At 36.5% G+C, this 23,109-nt stretch overlaps 1 protein-coding gene across 3 annotated transcripts in view; it reads left to right on the forward strand.

Annotated features, from left to right (window-relative positions):
* Positions 1-20,611, forward strand: part of LOC139600510 (uncharacterized) — a 44,266-nt gene extending 23,655 nt beyond the window's left edge. For 2 of the 3 annotated variants that reach the window (XM_071448742.1, XM_071448743.1), the window contains 5 exons: positions 7,119-7,276; positions 8,261-8,303; positions 11,298-11,484; positions 13,607-13,742; positions 14,499-20,611. In XM_071448742.1, coding sequence (XP_071304843.1) covers positions 7,119-7,276; positions 8,261-8,303; positions 11,298-11,484; positions 13,607-13,742; positions 14,499-14,598 — 624 coding nt within the window. In that variant the 3' untranslated portion in view covers positions 14,599-20,611. The remainder of the gene's footprint in view (positions 1-7,118; positions 7,277-8,260; positions 8,304-11,297; positions 11,485-13,606; positions 13,743-14,498) is intronic. The other variant, XR_011682587.1, reaches the window with a different exon arrangement.
* Positions 20,612-23,109: the final 2,498 nt, after the last annotated feature.

Below are 23,109 nucleotides of genomic sequence, written 5' to 3' on the forward strand. Positions count from 1 at the left end.
TAGTCTTGTTTCTCTGCATCTCTCATGGTAGACACATGAGCCATCTAATCAGGAATATGCTGCAGAACCACTGGGTATGCAACAAAAGAGTCTGGCGAGTGCTTTATTTCAGCACTAGCTATTCTGGTGTCAAAACCAAGTAAAAAATTTCACACTAAAAAGATGCAAACATGTAGGAAGCATTCTTTTGGAGAGATTTCATTTTATCATAACCAGATCCATCATCAAACTCTTGCAATGTAAAAATGCATATCTAGTTATACTTTAAACACTTTCCAGTTTTTGATCAATTAAATATTACAGAGTGTTAGATAAATTGGAGTGAGGATTAGAAGGTGCCCCATAATCTTACATTCTCTAAGATTTAATTACAATTTCACTTCTTCCTTTCAACTAGTAGAATTAAATTTCTTTTAATTCATTTGTTCCTTAACTACCTTATTTGTTGCACTAGGAAAATAAATATTTCAATCATGCAAACTCTGTGCATTTGCTTTTTCTTAAAAAGAGTAAATACATTTAAAGCATTGCATAAATATTTTATAGAAATAGCTAACTACTGCTTATTTTCTTGCATTATCCAAGACTAGTGCCCTTCAATTACTTTTTAAATTATTTCATGCTGATTTTCTGCTCTCTGTCCCTGAACTCCAAAGAATACATTTCAGAATACTGAAATATTGAGGTGCTATTTTAGCAGATGAACACACAAGGATTTTCTTTACTGCCTCATGTGCTTACAGAGTACTCTGAAGAATCATTTAGTAAGAGAGAGAGGGAGCAAGATAGTTAAAACAAATACAGTTCTTCGCTACTGAGAGAACCTAATGCCCAAATGAAATAAGAGGGATCTCAAATGTATTTGTTGGCACTTCTTTCTTTTGGTATGATTTCTCTCAGGATGTAAAAAGAGGACTGCTCATCCCACTTTTTTTTCTACAGGAATTACAAACAATATTTTTCGTTTAACACAACTTTTTATGTTTTATGCCAGCTGCATGATTAAATTGGCAATATTATGTTCCTGATCTTGCCTCAATCTGGAGGAAAAAAAATTTTCACTTACTGTATCTAGGAAGTTCTTTGAAATAGTTAATTAAAGGCAAGAATAATTCAGGAATTTTAAAAAAAATTCAGGAAAAGCTGGCACTATCCAGCAAAATAGCCAGGATATTCAATTTACTCATCTTCATTCTGTTGTTAAGAACATCAGCTTACATTGCTGTATTTCCAGTGACTCCAGCAAGGCCATGCCTGTTTCCAGTTGTGTAAGAAGACAACTTTTATTTAAGCCTGAAATGCAGAATATAATGTTTTGTAGTGGAGAAAGAAGAGGGTGATTAATCTCTGCTTGCTCTAAAGGAGCAACATTTGCTCCTCTAAAAGTACCATTCGCTGCTCATCACAGTAAAGGGGCTGCAAAGTAACCACAAAATGTTTGTAGTGAAGTATAGGACAAATAAGTCTTAATCAGCTTTACACGAGACCAGTAAGATAGAAAAAACAATCTACCTCACAGCAGCAGAGCATCACTTCAACCTGTTAAATCTCTAAACTGCCATCATCAAGTCACTTTTAGAACATGACATCTAACTTGAAAACCTTAAAATTGGTTGCAGTCTTCAGGATAAAAAAAATACTGGTCTTGTGACTTTATTAAAGAAAAGAAATATAATTTCCAGGACTCAGGAACAAATGGGCCATTAAGGGGTTTAAAGACTGTGGAGCATGCATTCATTTATCATGGGGAAATACCTGCTAGAGTGCTAACAGTGTTTGAGGCTTAATAGGAAAACACAAGGATTAAAAAGGCATTATAGTCAAAAATTAGTTTCCTAAAATTCCTCATTACAAATATCCATCATGTAAGGTGTTCAACAAATTTAATACTGGCTTTTACAAAACCACTAAGTGAAAGTGCCAGTGAAAGCCAGAATTTCCTAAAAAACATTTATAACAAGCTCCTCTCTGGTTTTTATCTTGCATTGTTTCTAGGAATTGTTTTCAGCCCTTTGGACATAAGTAGACCCTGGTAAAGAGGATAGCAAGACAGATAACTAATTTAGCTCCTGAAAGGTAATGAAGAAATAAATATCATTGTGGTTATCATCTAGGAGAAACTCTAAAGAGGCCTGTCTCCAACAGGAAAGAGTTATTAACGTATCTCCATGCAAACTTCCTTTCCAGATGTCAGAGACTGATTAATTCTAGTCAAACCAGCTCTATCAGGTCCTTGTATTACTTTTATAATTTATTCCATTTCACTGTCCAATTCCCTCAGCTAAGAATGATGTAGAACTATAGTAGTTAGAAATAAAGATCTAAAGAGTATGGGTTTGTTGCCAGCATTTTGTATGGACTCCAAGTAGGAAAGTCAAAAGAAGAAGCTGTGATAGCAAAAAAGTAGGAGCAGTTACGTTGGAAGGAATAGTCAAGTTGGAAACTATTGCCCTGACAATAGAAAATAGCATGCCTTAGAGAATCAGCTGTAGTGAGAGACTGAACTGTGAATAAAGAGAAAATCGACTTTCCTGTGTAGCCCCAAGTCTCAGAGAAATGGCCTTCATGACAGTTCATGCTGGTAATGCTCTGAAACTACAACATACGCTTTTGAAAAGCACTCTTCCTGTGGCAGCATTGAAGGACAGGAATGTGGTTTTTTGTAATCATATATAATAATGTCACTTTTAAAAAGAGAATTATGATTTGCATTTCTTAAGCTCCCAAGTTTAATGCCTCTAGGAAGCCCTTAGGCATATTGTGGGTGACTAAGACAAAGCATCTCAAAGCTGAGGGCAGGTCAGTGAGAACAAAGACATGCATTTCTTATCATCCAAAACAATTACACTCCAATCTGGTAAAAAGCTATTACATCACTTAAATCATTAGGTGTTAGGTGATATCCCTGTTTCCATTAGAATAGAATAGTGAAGGAAAAAAATGCTTTTAAATTATTTTCATTTCTGTGGTATATGGAGTCCAGTTTTTACACCAAGAAAGAAATCCCCTGCATGCCATATGCAGAGCCTTCAGAGCATTTCAATCTATGGCAAATATTCAGTCCTTTGTTCTCTTGAACAAGCCTGTGTGTTCATTGCTAAGCCTAATCACTTTATATAAATGGCTTAGCTAGAAATAGATTTAGATCTAAGCCATTGCTCATAGAGGTATCACTGCTATTTGTTCTTCATTCTTGCTTGGAGCTGTATCACCATACTCTGGAAGCTGCCACTTTATATAGAGCCTGTGTATAATCTGATTTCTTAATGTTTACCATGACTCCCATGGCTCTAGAATGTATTTTTCAGTTGACCTTTAAGAACCTGCTGAATCCATTGACTCCAATACATCCTCTGTATTATTTCTGTTGAGAAATGAGAAATAATGCTAGCTGATGATATATGTGTTAATTTTGGCTTAAAAGATTGCATACCCTGACCCAGAGAAAGTCATACACAGATACATTATTTGATCTGACTCAAGTTGTTCAGAATTTTAACTGAATATTTCTTTCTGTGAGACTTGATCTTGCAAACTGTTCACTACCTTTTGTGGAATTAATTGCAACAAATTAGAAAGAACCAATTGGACCAACTGGAATGTGAAGATTAACCATTCCATGAGACCGTTTGATTGTATTTCATCTGACAGCCAGTATTGTTTGGTGTGTGATAATTGGGTTCTTCAAATCAGAGAAGCTTTTAAATGTTTTTTCCACATTGCTTTGTTCTTCAGTGTATTTATATTCTCTCTAGTTTATATGTAAATTATTTAAAGCAAAACAAAATTAAAAACTAAGTAAATTCATCTCTACTGGCAAAAAATGCCATACAAACTGTTCTGGAGTCTAGAGCTCCCTGTTCACTGACATACACAAGGCCTTTCCTCGAGGGCAAAGGAAATAGATGTAAGGAAAAAAGACATAAAAAGCATTTGTTTTTTCTCTGCATTGATGTCTGCCCAGCTCAAAGAAGGAGTAAACAGACTTCAGCTGTAATATCCATAAAGAATCAAAAAATGAGCCTGCCACAAATACAGTGATTAGAAAAACAGACACAGGGAGAAGAAATTTTCAGTGATATACTAAGCAAGCAGCACCAGACCTCAATGAGAAGCTGGTCAGAGAAAACCAGAAAATAACAGATGGTGAAAATTCCAGCGAGAGTTGTGGACTCATCTGCTATGGTGGAGAAAGCTAGGCAAATAAGAAATTAGCAAAAAGAAAAAAAAGTTCAGTTTCCTGTCTCAGTTGAGATGTCTATTTAAGAACACTGAGGGACATCCAGGAAGATATTTTTTGAAAGAAAGTCAAAATTTGGTCATGCCACTACTTACCTGAAACCAATCTAAACCAGTGACCTCAGGGCAACTGCCTCACACTTCCTACTGCCAGTCTCCCAAGTTAGCCAAGACTTCCTTTTCTGCTGTCTAGCCCTGCTCAGTTTTCATTGTCTTTTAGATTCCTTCTAGGATTTGATATTGTTTTCTGTAAAGTTGCTTTCATTCCCTCTTACTAGTAGTAGTTATAGACTATTTTGTGTATTACTTTCAAGTTCATTTCATAGTTACTCCTGTCATTACTTTTTGTATTTTTTTGCTACTAATAGCATGAAATGTGCATAGATTTTCTCAGCATCTTCCTAATGATACATGAAGAAACTTAATTTGTAATTTCAAGCATGTATAACTGTGCTTGAACAAAACTTGAATGCAATGAATCACTCGGGAAATACGATGAATGGCATTAACTGGAATTCTGGAATTACTTGTACCAAATTAAATAGGACTACATGCGCTACCTTAATGAACATTTGATACAATATAGGAAGGAGACATCTAACTTTCTATTTTTATTTCTTTCTGATTTCTGTTTCTCATCATTATACATTGTTTAATACTCTAAATTTCTTTTGAAGAAACATTTAACCTAAAACTCAGATCATCTTAGGAAAACCAGCAGTATAGGAATGGTTACTTCAGATGTTTCTCCTGTTCATAGAATAGCATGTACCAGAGAAGCACTTGCTTTCTGCCTTCTACCTAGAAAACTTCATCCATGTTTGATACTGAAGACTGCCTAGAATTCATAAACTAGATGATCACAACCTTGAGGAAAGAAAAAAAAAAATTAGTGCAGAATGGAACAGTAGTAGCTAAAATCTGAGTTAGTGCATTTAAAATCTGTACAAAACATGATCCTCTCAGGCAGCATCACATAGGTATATTAGGTTACATAATGGCAGTATCATCAATGGGTTGAACTTTAGTCTCAGGCATAAGAAAATACTTCTATTTTTTTTTTTTTTTTTAGCAATATACCTTTGGCAACTCTTTTAGCAAAGGTATATTTTCCAAAGGAATGATCTCTTATTCATGAAAGCCACATGAGTGAAAAAACACCCCTTACAAATGTGTGGATGTGACACATAAGTCATGGTGTTAGCAGTGAACAAAGTGGTGCTGGGCTAATGGTTTGACATGATCATTATGAAGGTCTTTTCCAAGTTTAACAATTCTATGATTCTCTGGTCTGGATTATCAGAGAGAGCACGGCTCTCTATCATTCAGTGAAAGGCATTTGGTCTCCCTTTAAATGCGTCCAATCCATTTTATTCCATTCCTCGATGTATTTGAGACACAGTGGACATAAATAATTCTTGGTGCCACAGAACTTCTATTTACATTCATTCTAGACACCACAGAAAGTGTTTACAAAATAGGTTTATAGGGATATATAGTAATAGTGATCAGTCATTTCAGTATCTAAAGCGACCATTGTCTTCAGGACCATGGACAGGATCCTACTGAAGAATGCCTCCTTGGCACAGCGCAGGTTGTGCTTCACTGTAGGAACGGGATTTGGACCCAAATTTGGTTATGCTGTCTTTGCAATGTTATTTTGTGTCTTGAAGTCATTATAAGTAAAGGAGTCACACAGCACTGACAATTTGCAGGATTGCCTTCATCTTCAGTTTTACATTAAAAAAATTTAGTTTGGCATTAAAAAAATAGGAAGACAAGGAAGTGTAGAAATTGAAGAAATGTATTCATGAATATTTATTTATACTGTTGTCATTATTAGGGACTATTTTATTTCTACAGAAGAATTATGTGTAACAAAGTGATATTTCCATGTGCCAGTGAGAATGCAATCAATTATTTAACTATTTAATTCCCACAAGAGCATTTTTTTTCATGGAAAGCTCTTTATGTTTATTTTTAGGCTAAGAAAAAATTACATCAGGCAGTTACAGTTCAGCTCCTTCTGACTAAATTTAATTAATTCCCAGCAATCAACTAGTTTTATTCTATGAGACTCCACCATCTGTGTATTTTGCAGATTGCACTCATGATCTTCAGAGCCCCCAGCATTAACTTTCTTTTTTAATTTTATTCCCACCAAATTTGATGCAATTGTTAGAGCTCCAGTCACAGATCGTCAAGGAAAAGGGGCTGAGAATATTTTTTAAAATACAGCCAGAGTTCATTGTCCAGATGTGTGCACCTTTATTTTGAGTTATGACATGTATTTAAGGAGAGCTGGGCTGGGAAATTGTGGGAATAAACTGCTTCACCTGCCCATGTGCATAAAGGAGCTTAATGGCTCTTTATTGCTAACCACAGGGAAAGACATTAGCAGTGCCTTTCACTCTCAAAGAGCTTTGATACAATCAGAAGCAAGCAAAAAGGTTTTGAAGTGCTCTGCATTGAAGGTTGTTGTTGTGTGGGAAGGTTTATGAACATAATGATATTTACAGCAACTTTGCAAAGGAATTGAAATTATGCTCATTATTTTCAAGTATAAGTATTTTTTCCCTGTATCTATGCATTTAAGATGAGTGTTTCTGCATAAACCAAAGTGCGACTACTGCATTGATTATCAGAGAGATGTAGGATCCTAAATTCTTCAGTGCACTTTGAAAATCCTGGTATCACTCAGCTGCACCCTCAATGTTTGGAATATATACACATACCTAGAAAGTTTTTTTGCATGCAGATATGGGTTCTGATGAACCAAAAGCAATTAAGAGAGCAAAAACAGAGATGCAAGTTTAGAGGGTGTTTGATTAGTTTCATATTAGCTCTGAACTTTGGGCATTCTTTTTTTCTAATTGCAGGATGAAGGGAAGTGCAGACCCCTGGAAGTAACAAAGCTGGAAGGAGCAGAAATTGGTGTCGACACAAGTCTGGGTAAACCATTTGTTTTTAAATGTATACCTCAAGCTGGAAACAGGATTTTCTACTTTTGTGCAACTTCCAATCAAGAAATGAAGAGGTAAGAAATCTTTCATTTTAATGGCTTCTGTTTTGTTACTCCAGTGTGGGAAGAAGGAGATTGCATCTTTGGAGGATGTTCACAATACCTACCTTGATCCTTAGGGAAAAAATTAAAAACCTATCAGCAATTTAAGAGAAGATAATGTTTCTATTTCTCAATTGCAGAAGCTTCAAAAATTATTTTTCAGTTTCATAGCTTTTTTTCTTTAAATAAAATCTTTAACATTCACATTTTGTTACCCCCCTGATTTCTTCATTTATCCTGAGAACAAAAACTTCACCCCTATTCTCATGCTTTCTCTCCCAATTTTATAGCAAATGGAAATGTAAGTTTTCCTGTGGATGTAAACTTGCTTATCAGTCTCTCTTCTGCCCAACAAGCAGAATAGTGCTAGTAATAAATACAATCCCATCTTCATCTCCTTTTCTGTCTTTCTGTCACATTTTCATTTTAGTATTTTAAAATGCAAATGTGCCACAAAAACATGTTGGTACTGATAAGAGGCCATGTATTTAGGTTTGACACAGAGAGAGAATTTAAAAATAGTGTTTTGCATTTCCCAAAGATAACAGGTGACAAAACAAAGAGATTAAAATCACCCATAATATTTTAAAGGGTTTTTACATTTCCCACTAATTCATTGTCTACATTATAACAAACACAAGGAGAGTAATCATTTAGCCTGACAAGTTGAACTATATTTGAACTATATATTTTGATATGTAGATTCTCCTGTCTGCAATATTGCCTTTATTTATTACAAAGTGTTATACAGCAAGCTTTGTGACTTAAATTTTGGAGAGCCAGCAATGTTTATTTAGATTTAATCCATTTGTTTTCTGACTTAAAGCCTTAAATATGTCCTGAAAATTGTGCATCCCTTTAGATGCTGCATATGCCAACAAGAATTAGAAGAGGCAGTGAAGCATATTTGTTCTGATCTACCAAATTAATCTGTTCTCACTTTTTATCATATTACAGGTGGCTGGAGGCTATGGATAAAGCAGTGCATCCCATCCATCAGGTAATGCTGTGTTTAGGTGAGAAGCATGTGTACAGCAGATTGTGCAGAAGACTGAGAGAGAGATTAGCTGTGTTTGTACATAGTCAGATGCCGACAACAACATGGAAGCTGCACACTTTTGTTCTGTTGGACTGTGAACCACTCCCAATCTAAGAGTGGTTCATATACAGAATTATGACTCAGCTTATATGCTTTGCTGCGATATGGTGGAATTAATCAAAATACTTCCTCTCCAGATATGAGCAGCTTTAGGCTGGTTTGGAAACATAACATGAAATTATTGTAGCAGACAGAAAGCAAGGCCTTGTGTTAAGCCTTATGTAATACTGTTCGGTGTAAAAGAAGAAAAGGGCCATATCTTCCTAAGGATTCTCCACATTTCTGCCTTGATTGCAGGCAACCCACTTTTTCCAACAGAATATTGGGTGACAATGAGACATGATTGCTGAGTTCTTATTTTCTGTGTTTTCAGAGATAAAGAAAGATAAGTATGTTGATAAAAATTGACTTAAGCATCTCTTTACACTGTTATGTTCTTTGCTGGCCCCTCTGGCTGGGAAAAATACAGTCATAATTGATCTTGAGCTGCTACATGGAGACGTTACTCAGCCCAGCATAATTCAGTATCAATGGTCTCTGGCTTACACCTGAAATGGGAATTGAAAAGCTAATTTTAGTATTTCCAGACTTTGAACCATAGAGGTCAAAGACATTTTAGTCTGCCCTTTCCTGGCCCCATGAGTCCTACTCTCCTGCTATAGACAAACCACCTTTATAAAAATATGAAAATTGCAAGGTACAAATTAAAAGCTGCATTAATGAGTGAAAAAAAAAAATTATATGAGTGATTTCTTCACCAGTATTTCATGCTAGGTTTAAAAACAGTGAACGGTGTTTCTTGATACTTTAATACCTTTTGATGTAAAATTGACTGAACATATATTTCTTTTGGCTTAACTTTCACATGAGGTTTTAAGTGCGAAACCAAACTTGTTTCCAAGTATATTCTTCCTGAGCATTTCTCAATATGAAGGAATCCACACACTTGAAAACAGCAAAAACAGATCACATAATTGAAAGTGTGTATCCGAACCTAAAGAAACATTAAAACAACCTGAGCCAAAAAGGATAATAAAGGCTTACACAGACAAAACACATCAAAAGAGTCAATCTTTAGTGTAGCATGCATAAAACTGTTAGATAAAATTTCCAACATTGGACATACAGAAAGATCACTCATGCATTCATCCATTAACAACACAGTAAAAAAAAAAGGGAAGTTCTGGGAAGGGAAGGGAAGTTCTGGGAAGGGAAGGGAAGTTCTGGGAAGGGAAGGGAAGTTCTGGGATGTTCTGGGAAGGGAAGGGAAGGGAAGGGAAGGGAAGGGAAGGGAAGGGAAACATTTAGTGTGTGGTAGTGCTTCCATCCAAGTGTGAATGCAGTATCCCACTGACAGACACCACGACATTTTCTTTGAAACCCAAAGAGCAGATGGTGAGTTTTCTCTTGCCAGATTATATAAAGACTACTGAGGTCAAGTAATCAACATGACAAATTTTTAAAAAAAACTTCATACAGCTGTGAAGTAGACCTGTTTGTACCTAAAAGACATGTACTGAAAAATAAAATAGGTGCAGAAAAGGCAAATCATTATTTTAAGAAGAAACTAGACATTTGGATATTTTCTATCACATACACAGTAATTTCATTTTCAGCATTGAATTTTGTTGTTACAACCCCAGTAGCAGCTCAGCCCTACACAGCTGCCCACTCACTAGCTCCTAGTGTGAGGGCGGAAAGAATCAGAAGACTAAAAGTGAGAAGACTAGTGGGTTGAGATAAGGGCATTTTAAGAGGTGAAGCAAAACCCACACACAGAGGTAGAGCAAACCAAGGGATTCATTCATCCCTTCCCGTGGCTGGACAGGTATTCAGCCATCCCCAGGAGAGTAGGGCCTCATCACATGAAATGGGTATTGCCAGCTGGGGGCTATGTACAAATCACAAATGGGACAGGGCTGCTGTGGAACGTGCCTTGAGCTGTTTTATTTTTCAGCATCAGTCTCATTACATGATTATGACAATGGGAAGATGCTCACATCCTAGGCAGCAGGCAAAGAACTTAATGTTACAACCTACTTTATAAGTTTCTTGACCAATCACACAAAGCAAAAGCATATTGACAGTAGTTCTATCCAACAACTATAAGCACACGTACCTTTGGTTAAAACAATGCTTGCTTATTTTGAATCTTGTAAGCCTTAAAACACAATGCACAGAGCTCCATTATTAAGCTTTAGCCTTCCTAATATCTTGCTAGATAAACTTTTCTGTAGCTTAGAGAGTTATTCTAGACAAGCGTTAATACACAGACCATTGTTCTATTTGTCCTTGCTTTTCTACATTTCACATAATTTTTCTGCTCACCTATCTCATGGCTGCTGCTTAGCTCTAATCACAGTTCTGCTGTCTCTAAGGCTTGCCTTTTGCAGCTTCCCAAAACCCTCTGATTTTGTGGATTCCCACAATACGTACTCAGGAAGTGAAACACCACCACTCCAAACTTCCCCCCACTTCCATCTTCTTCCCCAAGTTTCATATGCTGAGCATGTTGTATGTTCTGGGATATCCTTGTGGTTGCTTAAGGTCACCTTCCTAGCTGAGTTCCCTCCCAACTCCTTGTGCATCCCCAGCCTCCTTACTAGTGGGGTGAAGAGCAGAAAGCCCTTGGATCAGTTCAAGCCCTCCTCAGCGATAACTAAAACATCCCTGTGTTGTCAACACTGTTTTCAGCCCAAAACCCAAACACAGCCCCATACTAGCTACGGTGAAGAAAATTAACTCTATTCCAGCCAGAGCCAGCACAACTTTTCAGAAGATTTTCACAACAAAAACTAATTTCTTAGCAGAAGACTAGAGCTTGTGTCTTTTCAATACTGGCCTGTCCTCCTTAATTTTTTACCAGAACATTTCATTACATAACTTACTTTACAGAACCATGTGTGGGTAGATGTCACACTGCATAACACTACACTCCCACCATTGGCTATTAAGAATCCCGAGTGCCTGGGGCTTCTCCACCAGCTGGACAGGAGCAAAGATGTCTGGATTCAGCACTACTGCATTCTGAAGGATGGTTGTTTGTACTTTTATGCCACTCTCCGGTCTACACCTGCCCAAGGTAGGGATGGCTGCTAGATTTTAATTTATTATTGAAGTAGAAATGTTTCACTTCAGTTTCCAAGTAAAACTTTTACCATCAATGGGAGTTTCTTATCAGGAAATTCATGCTGTTCCATGAAGGTGAATGACAGTCTCTATTTATTCACTAGCCACCTAATTCCTGACCCTAGTATTTTTTCCTCCCACATTTTTATTTTTTTCTTTCTGAAATTGAGTTAATTCTGCACACATTACCTTAGGAGCAGTTATCAGAAACAAGATTCACCCTTCTAAAGCACTTTATGATGGGTTGAGGCAGTCCCACTGATGGTAGTCTCCTGAAAGCTGTCAAATCCTGCATGTTAGGAAGTATCCACAGATATCATGAACTCTGACTGGTTGCCCTGAAACTACCAGGTTTTCACATGACCTTGTTAAAGCTATTCCATCCCTCAATTTGCAAAAGTTTCCTACTGCTGAAGAGCCTGTGGTCCGGGATTCGGCCACAGTCATTTGCAGCTAAAGCTGCCATCTCTCCTGCCACAGCAGGAGAGGGTGACTGCCTGCTCTCAAAGCAGCAAATAATGCTACTGGGGTCAATTGCAAGCAGAGCTTACTTCACACACAGAGGGGGGATGGCTGAGGACCTGTAAATGCTTCCTCCCTGTGCTAAGGGAGCTGGCAGTCAGAAGAACCAGAAAGAAAATACTTTTCTTTTTACTTGCTAGCCAGTCTTCAGACCAAAAGGGAAAAACTTTTCTTAGCACTTATGCTATTATGATCAGGCAGAAGGTACTCCACTTTCTGTCATTTGCATAAGTCTCTTCTGTGGAGACCCTGGGGGGCATTCCCTGGTCTAGGGAGACACAAGAAGCTTCCATCAAAAAGCTCTGTTAGACTCCATTGGCTCCTTCCCCTATTCCTACGTTCCTGAGCCACATCTATTCCCTATTCCCTGATTGACCCTCATCTTTGTACTGCCCCAAGACCAGGCTCAGCCCCCAGGCCCCTGTAGTTTGGTGCTGGAACCTGAACATCTCACAACATGGCTGAATAAAACATCTGTGGATATTATGCAAAAGCCTTTTCTGCTTCCTTACCCTGGACTATGCTAGCAGCAATTCAGACTGCTACACTCTTCATCTGCCCAAGGCCATACTTACAAATTGACTAAGGATTTCCTCTTTACATTAAACCAAAGCTAAGGTTTCCACAGAGAAAAACAATGAATTATCAGAAATCCAGAAATTAGGTTTTATGCATTTATGACCCTGAAGCTTATGTTCCTACTGCCAAATATTTTCTTTTGGTGTTTAAATATCCTACCACACAAAAATTCTTCTATGTGGGAGTATTTTTTTCTTGTTAGTGCATTTCTTTTCCATTTTCACCACATATTCTCATTCTGTTATATCATTCTCAATGCTAGAACATTAATTTGGTGCTGTTGTGCCTAAATATGAGACTCCCCAAAAATAAAGACTGTTTTCTGCAGCTCTTTCTGGCTATTTACCATGTATGTATAAAGTGAACTTACACCTTAAGTTGCACTGAAGTAAAGTCTGAAGCAAAAAAATTAAATAAAAAGATCAAAGCAAAAAACAGTTAAAATGAAAATGCCCAGAAGATCAAGTTCTGTCTAATGCGTCTCCTTCACAGCTGGGTAATGTGGCCTGCAATGACACCTCAGTTACTAATGGCAGCAGCAGTAACCAAAACTGATTTTAGGCACGTTATTTTTCATGTTGAAATTCATATCCCTTTAGTTTTTAAAGGAATAAGAAAGAAAGTATCAGTGACAAGAGCCTCCCTTCCAAAGAACTTTACAGTAGCTAGAGGCAGCCTCATTAATGGCAGCCAAAAACTAGGAAAAATATTTTGCCATATCCTATTTAATGAAAAGCTAAATAAATCTTTATTGCTCATCATTTGATAGATAAGAAGCCTGTTTAACATTGTTGAGATAATTTTCATAAAAGAAACAGAACTTTCAGATTTTTAAATATAAAGTATATAAAACTCTGTGAAGACACCAATCTGAAAATCCAATTTGCCAGATTTGTTGGTGTGCTTGTAATTGGCAGTAATTTTATTAATGGTATCTGCAATGTACATAATGCATACTATTTTATTCTATCCAGGTGGCCTTTACCTGCAGGGCTATATTGTGAGTGAGCAGTCCCTGGGCTCCAAGAAATCTGTCATTGAACTCAAACCTCCATCCGAAGAATTTAAAACTTTTTACTTATGTGCAGAGAATGTAAATGAAAACAAAAGGTAAACCAAATATTTTTAATTTCTCTTTTTTTTCACAGTTTATTTACCAGACTTTAGGAGACCAGGAACTCTGTAGCTTGGGAAGATCTAGTGACAGCTTTGCAGTCTGTTTTTACTTTTCCCCCTAGATTTCCCTTTAGCAGTAGCCTTAGTCAAACTGCAGTAAAACATATCCTGTAACAGGTGAGTCATCAGTTCTGTTCTTTTCAGAGCTGGAACAACAGCAAGGCTGGCTTGCAGAAGTTTGGAAATAAACCTGGTGTTTTTCACAATTATGTGTGGGTGATTATACTGAACACAAAAGCTATGGCACTTCTCATTAGTGAAAGTAGAGTGTATATCCTTCTCATTCCCAAGAATTATTGACTTTGATCAATGACCATTGTAATTTAATTAATTTAAGCAAATTGGGCAATGGAAACACATTCTGAAGGTAAATTCCCTCACCATAATCCAGTCAAATTCCAGCATCTGTAGGAGTTTTTACCTAAAGCCTATTAATTACACTACCTAGGCTTTAACTTAATGAATAGAAGACAAAGCTTTTCAAGCTTTTCAGTATGCTGGAAAATTGCTGTTAAGCTATATTGTTTTTGTAGCCAACTCCTCCACCTTCTGCATCTCTCCAATCCACTGATTATGAGTACACATAGTAACAGAATTGAATTCCACTTATTAAAGGTGTGTCTCAAAGGGCAGAGAAATGTATACCTAACACTTGATCAGGGACAATTGTTGGTCTTTCATTTCTTCTAGGTGGATTACAGCTTTGAAAGCTTCGATTAATAAATGGTTACCCCTACACCAGGCAATCCAAGATTTCATGAACAGACCACTGGAGGAGACAAGGATGTGAGAAGAAAGCTCAGGTTTTCTCCTGTTTCTGTTCTGCATTTAAAATTCCATACTATATCTTCTGAGTCATCTCAAGAGATATTCTAGCAGTAGCAAATCTTTAGCATTGCTACACATTCAGAACTTTTGGAAGCATTAAAAAATAAATGCAAAGCAATGTTGCCTTCTTTGTCACTGTATTTTGTATTTCTACTTCAACTCAGACCACACAAAGAGTCTACTTTACAACTGTGATGTGACATACATTCCGCATACATTTTGTACTCCCTGCTCGGGCTTTTTTTTTGTGGTTTGTTGGTTTTTTTGGGGTTTTGGTGGATTTTTTGCAAATGCAGTCTTTGCAAAGTGTTCTGTTTTTTCATCCAGATAATTTATATGTAGGTTTACCTATAAGTTTCTAGGTGTTGTGATGCTTGAGACCAGCTGGGTTTACTGAAGGGTTAGCAGCTATATACTATTACATGGAATAAATCTGTACATTTTTGTTGTACTATTGCACATTCTGTCTTAATTTTATGATGATTTTGATTTGGTCATCTGCCATCACATCACAGCACATTTGTGAACAGAAATCAATTCAAGAGTCAAATTATTTTTTTCCTCCAAAGCTAGCAGTAAAAGACAGCAGTATAACTCTTCCTATGAATAAATCTGGAGATTCAATTTCCAAGCTTATCAAAACACTAATTCAAGTAAAATTACAAAGGTTAGTTCAAAGATGGACCCAATATAAACAAAAAAAATTGCCCATCTGTAAAATTCTAATTATAAAAGCTGTGATAGTTGCTTTTCGTATGATCCTTAGACCTTAAGATTGTTTGAACACACTAGAAACTCAGCTACTCACTTGCTGGTACCATTAGCCTGGAAAATATCAATTGCAATGCAGAAAAAAGTTTAAAAAAAGCAAGTGATGCTCCCCCAGCCGCTAGAAATGTATTTTTTAGGAGACAGATTCATTAGCTTTACATGCTTGAAGCAATAGTACTTCAAAGAATGCTGATAATCTGTTCCAATTATTTGCTACAGTGATTTATTTCAGAAATAAGAGTGGTTAGTTAAACAGTGTAAGAAATTTTTTGAAAACAGGCACCCAACCCTAGATATGTTACCATGTTTGCTTTGTATAAATCTGCATTCTGAGGTAAAATGCACAACTATATTTGAAAAAAAGCTGTCATCACAGCCGTATTCTACATTCTACAGTATTTTTAAAAAATTGTGTTCAGAAATGCAATTTGCATTTCTGCTACAACTCCAAGAATAAATAATGAAATAGCTATGAATTACTTCTTTTTCTTACTCATTTTCACAATGAAGAAAATAACACTTATGGGTCAAGTACAAATGCTGTTTACTTGAGACGAATTACTTTCCCTGGGGAACAGCTATCCAATTCAGAGTGACAGTTCAGAGCTAGGAAGCAGAAAAGCAAACAAAAAAACTAATATATAAAACAAACGCAAACAAAATGAAACACAAGAAATGTATTTTCTGTTAGAAACAGTAGCGAGTCCTGAGAAGAGCAATGTAACTGTAGAAGGATATGGAGTAGAAATCCTGTAAGAAGCAACTGAGGGAGTTGGGGGTGTTTAGCCTGGAGAAAAGGATGGTTAGGGGGACCTTAATGAGTCTGTGATTTAAAAAATTCAGTGTAGTGAGTGAACTTAGGATTTCTCAAATGACCATAAAGTTTGAAAAATTATTGAAAGAGAAAACCAAAACTATCAAGCTTTAGAACATTTAGTTTTTAACCCAGGGAATTTGAGGAGGAGCCAATGCACGCTTTCTACATTTCTTTGAGTCAAAGCTTGTTCCTTTCCGTCCGCTTGACAAGAGATCAGATTAGCCCATGACTGTTGTTTTTTTCCTAGGAAGTAGCTACAGACCCCAGAGACTTGGACTGCCATGCACTCCTTCTTGTACCAATTCATCTCCTTTTCTTGGTAGAAGAACCAAAGGCATTCTGAAAAGTATACTGAAGTTTTTCTCAACATGTATCATGAAAATTATCACCAGAGAAATTTGAAAATTCTCAAGCTTAGTGACCATACGTGATTTTACTGTGATTTTCACCAGATATTCACACGACTTTTTGGGCAATATTTCTAGCATGAATTATAGCTCACTTAAGCTTGGCTTACATATGAACTACAGGACAAATGTTAGTCATGGTCATCAAGTCAGCCATGCCTTTTAAAAAAAACTAAAGTGGGAGGTTACTTCTGCATCCTTTCCATAACACAACCAGATTTTATTTATTATAATGAGACATCTAATGCATGCATGTTGCTAGTGAATAGCCCTTCCCAAGAATGTCTCTTTAAGGTAGGAAAGAGAATAGCAAAAGAGTATGCAGTGTGCTCACTTTACCTTTCACTAGCCTAAACATTTAATCCAAATACATTTCATATCAGAGGATATGTTATTACCATGCTCCAAGTACAAACAGAAATAATGAAGAAGTTATGGGTAAGTTGAAGAAAGTAAAAAAACACTAAAACCTGGATCTCTTAGGCAGGGAAAAGCTGAGGGATTGGATGAGGTGGTTTGATGGAGAAATTGCAGCAGTTCAATAGCAAAAAAGACCTTTCCACTTATTCGAGGGCAAACATGGTACCTATAGCCAGAACTAAAGTTACTGGATGGCATGTGTTGGAATGTAGAATTAATTTCTAATTCTAACAGCTTTGATGTTTATTACACATGTAACCTTCAACATGCATGATTTCAGTACTATGCAGTCTGTGTTTAATTATTTGAGATCTTTATAATGGAAAGTTTTAAGGCCAAATAAATAAACAGTGTGCCTTTATTGACAAAGTAGGGTAAAGCCATAAGTAGAACTGTCACATCCATTCCCTTCCTGGGTAACTGCACCACAGCATAAAGCACACTGCAATGTGCACATTTTACCAGAAAAAAATACTTTTTCTCTAGTTTTTACAACATAATGCATGCGGTCTGAGGGGTGAAATATGAAATTTGCAAATATGAAATCTGCAAAATACTCCAAATCCAATCCTGACAGTCAAATATATGGTTTCATTCCTCTGTCTGTTTAAAATTAAACATGTGATTACAAGTTAGGAGCATGTCTGTGGTGCTTAGCACTTAAAAGTCCCATATCTGTGGCCACTGTTTACATCCCGTTGATTACATCTGTGACTTTAATCCACACTAGGCTAGAGCACAGTTAATTTGGAGTTAAAACAAATAATAAAAATGTTTGGGTTTAAAATGGGTTAGAAAGTATCCTGGATGCAAACAAATAAAATAGTTCCTCATTATTTGATCTGTAGTTCATAAAAGATATTTTAAGAAATTTTCATGTTTAGTAATTTTTCAGCATCAAAGCTCGCCATTTTCTTATATATATAGCAATTATCTTGTAATAAATATTTTATCACCTTAATAACACTAAAACCATAAACAAAAGTGCTTGGTTGTTTAAAAAAACCAAAAATCTGAAACACTTTCAGTAATACCTATAGCACCAACAGAACACATGTGAACTTGTGAACTTAAAAAGCATCAGTATTTTGTTAATAAAAAATGCCCATACACTGGTCTTGCTCTGCAAGTCGCAGTTTGTTATTTATGCATTCTATCTCCAGTTGCGGCAATAAATGCCAAAAACTGCTGAGCTGTTTTTACCCCCACGTTTGTTATCATCCTCACCTGAGGGACAGATACACATTAAAATTATACATTTTTTGAGCCATAAGAATTGTGCAATAATTCCTCATTTTCTCTAATGAAAATGGAACAGTTTAAATTACTACTGACAGCTTTACCTATATATGAAAAAATGATATAGAACAGTGAGAAAAATGTTGGAGAACAGTGAGAAAACTCTGATCACAGCAAAAACCCTGCCTCCATCCTGGGAAAATGAAGTCGTTTTAGGCCTTCCCACTGAACTGAGAAAGAAATACACTCCTTGTCTGAAAGAACATGAACACTAATTTTTCCAGTCTTCAAGTTATTTCAGTATGTCAACAGAATTCTATTGTCTTAATACTTACAATGCTTTAAATGGAAACTCAAGAAAGTAGATTTGAAATCTTTTTGAAGAACCAGGAAGAGAAAGCCTGTGAAAATTAGACACATCTTAGATAATACAATTGAAGAAACAAAACAAAACAAAACAAAAAGACCAAAAAAAATCCAAACCAACCAACCAGAAAAAAAAGAAATAAAAAACCATAATAAAACCCCACCAGTGGTATATATTTTTCTGTGAGACAGAGAATTCTGAGTTTGCCACCAAAGAAATAATAATCAATCCAAATCCAGATTTCTCCAAAGGCCATGGAAGTTTGGATTTAAAACTTTAGTTAAAGTTCTCCTTTGGAATTTAAGTTTTAGTTCCCTTCTGAGCTTTTGTTGCAATTCTTTCAAAATAAGTGAAACTGAGGTGAGTTACTTCACTGCTGTCTTAGGGGTCAGGAAAGATGTGCAGTCACTGTATTGTCAGTATCCTGCTTAAGGCTCATTTGTTTGCAAAGAAGGCTTCATAATTAGTATGAGGTATATTTACTTTCAAGGTTTTCTTTCCACTACCAGGAACAAGAGTGAACACAAATGTGTAGAAACCAAAATGCTTCCACTAACAGAGTATGATATTGTACTGAGAAGAAATGGGGTCGTGGTCTTGAAGCATGGTTTATTCAGACGGTTTTCTGCCCTCCAAATTGAGCTATTTTTCTGCTCTGTTCAGCAGAAAATATGTACAAGGTTCTGCAGTAGGAAAGCCACAGAGGGTCACCAAGGCATTCTTCAAAGAGATGAGTTATTTAGCTAGAAAAGCTTTGAATCCACAAAAATATTTTTGCGAAGTGCATAACTCCCTTTTGTAGCAGGTTTTTGAAGGATAAAGGCACTGGCGTTAGTTTTTTTACCTTCTTTCTCCCAGACTCTGATACCAGAACTACTAACCACTAGCAGCTGAAAGTCATTTTAGTGGGAAATTATTTTTAATTTTTCACAGTTAATCCACTTTTCAAACACAGCAATTATGAGATACATATTAGCAAAAGCTGAAACACTGCATCACTCTGGGACAGAAATCTGACTAATACCCAGACTTTGCTGATTCGTGAGCGCATGACCATTTCCTCTGTCAGCACCACAACCCCTCTCAAGACGATACACTTATTTTATCTAAACAAAGGGGAATGACTTCAGCAATATGTAGAGTGTGACAAATCTTATTCAAGATGATCTTCTCAAGGGCAATTTATGCCAACGAAGCCAGATATTTACTAACAGAAAACATGCTGACAGAGTCAGGAAAGACATTCATTTTTCTGGGGAAAAGGTGCTGCTTTCATCTAAAGGCTACATCATTTTGGAGAAAGTGTCCTGTTAATGAAAATACACAAGCAAAAAGACCTAAAGTCATTTCTCAATACTGTAGGACAGCTAAAGTTTTTGAAGATTATATTTCATGGCGGGTTCATTTGCATGTTAGATTAGATTAGCTGTAGTAATGTATAATATCATATCTATATTTATAATTTGTAACAGTATTTTCCTAATTTTACATTGCTGAGAACATCTGCTATCTAGCACCATCTGGTGCTAGATAGCAAGCTGCAGTTACTGTGATTAGGAAAAATATTTGAAAAAATTAAATAGGAGATTATATATTTCAATAAAAAATAAATGGCAAGAGGTTTTTACATTAAAAATAATAAAATATTCAAATATAAATTAATTTCTACATTTCTAAATGAAAATACTTGGAAGAAACAAAGACATCCTGCAAGAAATTGAAAATGTATGCTGGAATCTATAAAGTTAGAGAGTTTTGAGAAAATGGTAAAAAAGCAGGCTCTAAAAAGCCAGCGAAGACAGAGAAATGCTAAGATAGCAGAAAGAGTTTTAGGCTGCAGCTTAGACATAAGAAATAGAACAATAAGCCTATGTGGTTTGTCCTTTTCGGTTCCAACAAATTTACTTAATGTATATTTTAGAAGGCTAACATGAATGAGCCATTGTGTTAGAAAATAGGCCACTATTGTTTTAACCAAAGCTACGTGTTCTCCATGTAATTGAGTAGAAGTAATGTCAATATGCTTTTGCTCTATGTGTGATTAGCTGAAACTTAGAAAGATTTTGCTTTATGCTGTGTTGTAACATCGCGTTTCTTTAGCATTCTGTGTAAATCAGTGAGCTGTTCACATCGAGTGTCTCCATTGTTAAGTGTTGAGACTGATGTTGAAATAAACCAGCTCAAGACACTGATTTTCGAGTGTCCCATCCTGTTCGAGTCTGTAAATATTTGCCAGTGGCAAAATGGTGCCCCTCTGTGAGGACGTTGGTAGAATAGCATAAAAAAGAGAAGAAGAAAATCTTAGATAATTCTGGCCACTGGAGACCCAAGTGTTAATTGGAAGTTTAGTTCATCCCCTGGACTTTGTATCTCATGTGTACATAAGTAGTTTTTCAGAGGCGCTTGGGTTACAGAGATGGGAAAAAATTTAAGTAAAACCGAATGGGACGTTTTCTACCGGCTTGAGAAAATATTACAATATAAAGGATGTTCAGACATCTCAAAAACTGAACTGAAAGAGTTGTTAATTTAGGTGAAAGCCAATACTCAAAATATAATGTTACAGTCTGCTTTTACTTTTGCTTTTTAGGATCAAATAAACTGGAAGATTTATAATCTGTTCTCTCTTAAAAAAGACAAAACTGTATACAAGCTAGTGCCTGTATCTAGAGCTCTGCTGGAGAGCTTTAAGCAAAATGACTGTAACAAAAATTCTTCAGAACTACAGAACAAATTATCTTGTTCAGATCCTTTAAATCTGAATGAAATTGAGCTGGCGTCCCTCTCTGGGGGGATTTCGAGTTTTAGTCGAGAGGAATCTGCTGACTCACCTGGTGAATCTCCCAGAAAGGTTATCTGTGAACCAGAATAGCTTTCAGATAGAGTCGTGTCTTCTGAGTCCCCCGAGTTTCTTCTGAGTTCCTCAAGTCTCCCTGCGGCAGAAAATAATCTTTCTATCACCCCTCTGGGAGATGATGAACTCTTTCCGTGTCAAGAAAAGCGTTCGAGAGTTTCGTTGTATTCCGAGAATGTAAGAGTTCATGAAATTTGTTCAGGGGGGAATGCAAGCCGCGCAAAGTGGGGACATGAGAATTTGCAGACGTTTTGTGTTAAAGGAATTATGTGTTCTCAATTTGTACCAGTAGAGACAACTGAAACTGATTTAGAATCTGCTTTGCCTGTTCAGAAAACTGTGAAGACCACTCCTGTCACTGTTTGTTGTTCTTGAGAAAGGAACCCCTCAGATTCGGTTCAGAAAAATAGGGTGCTTTGTGATTCGAAGAGTTCTTTTTTAGTAAATTGTTCAAATAAGTCAGTGCCAGGTTTTTCTGTTGTTTGTCAAAGTTTTGATACAGATAATGAAATGGCTAGAACTGCAGCTCAGTTTTCGAAGAGCAGAGCAAGGTGGCAGACACATGCAATGGACAGCAGTCAAGGATTAAGCCAAGTTAGAAGAATTCTGCCCAGACAGAAGTTTGAAAAAAGAGCAGGAGATTTTCAAAAGGTTTCTGGAGAAAAAGAAACTGAGATTTTAGAGAATTCAAAAGCTATTTCTTTTGCTGTTGAGAGAAAAGATGTTAGCTGTTCTCCAACTGAGTTTTCACAAGCAAAGAGACTTTGTGAAACGTGTCATTGTTCAGTAGAAATTACTAAAAGTAACAACTCAAGGTCAGTCTCCCAAAGAAGCCAGGAGAGCTCGAATTTTAGCTTCCCTCCACAAAACGAAGAGCACGCCCTTTGCCCAGCCCCTGTAAGCAAGGCTTCGGAGAAGGTATGTTGTTTAGCTGAGCCCTCCTCCTCCGTCCCTCATGGCAGTGAACCAAAGAGGGCGTGTTCTTCTGTCCATCTTAGCGAAGTTCCCAGAAAAGTTTGTTGCTACAGTGTCTCAAATTCAGACACTGGCAGAGTTCCCAGAACAATTACTGTCAGTGAAAGTACCTGTTCTCCTGAATCAAAGAAAGCAGTGATGAGAAAGAAAAATCAAACGCAACCTATATCAGATGTTGAACCTCCTTTGTTATTATCTAATTAGTCTAATATTAATCAAAATTTAGAAAAATATTTAGATTCAAAGAAACAACTCCTTGCATTACCTGTAAAATATAGTTGTCATGATGTATATGATTTGCTAATACCTTGTTGTGCAAGCTTTATCTTCAGTTTGACAAAAGTATCCAAGATCCAAAATGCTACACTACATAGATGATTTGCCCATCGCAGCTCCAACGCAAACAGAGATGGAGCCAACCTGTGCTATTGTTGTGACTGAAATCCAAAATGCTAAACTTAACATTTCTACAAAAAAAATCTAAAGCTAGGACATCAACTCTCCAGAGACGACAAGATCACAAAAGCTCTTCAGAAAAGACAAGCTCATCACTGTGTTCCAGAAAGTCCTTTCTTTTTTGCAGTTTTAAGAGAAAATATGCAACTTTGTAATCTCATTTTTCA

The sequence above is a fragment of the Agelaius tricolor genome, unplaced genomic scaffold, assembly GCF_023055355.1.
Source record: "Agelaius tricolor isolate 1412-34295 unplaced genomic scaffold, bAgeTri1.0.p SCAF_27, whole genome shotgun sequence".
In the NCBI taxonomy this organism is placed as follows: Eukaryota; Metazoa; Chordata; class Aves; order Passeriformes; family Icteridae; genus Agelaius; species Agelaius tricolor.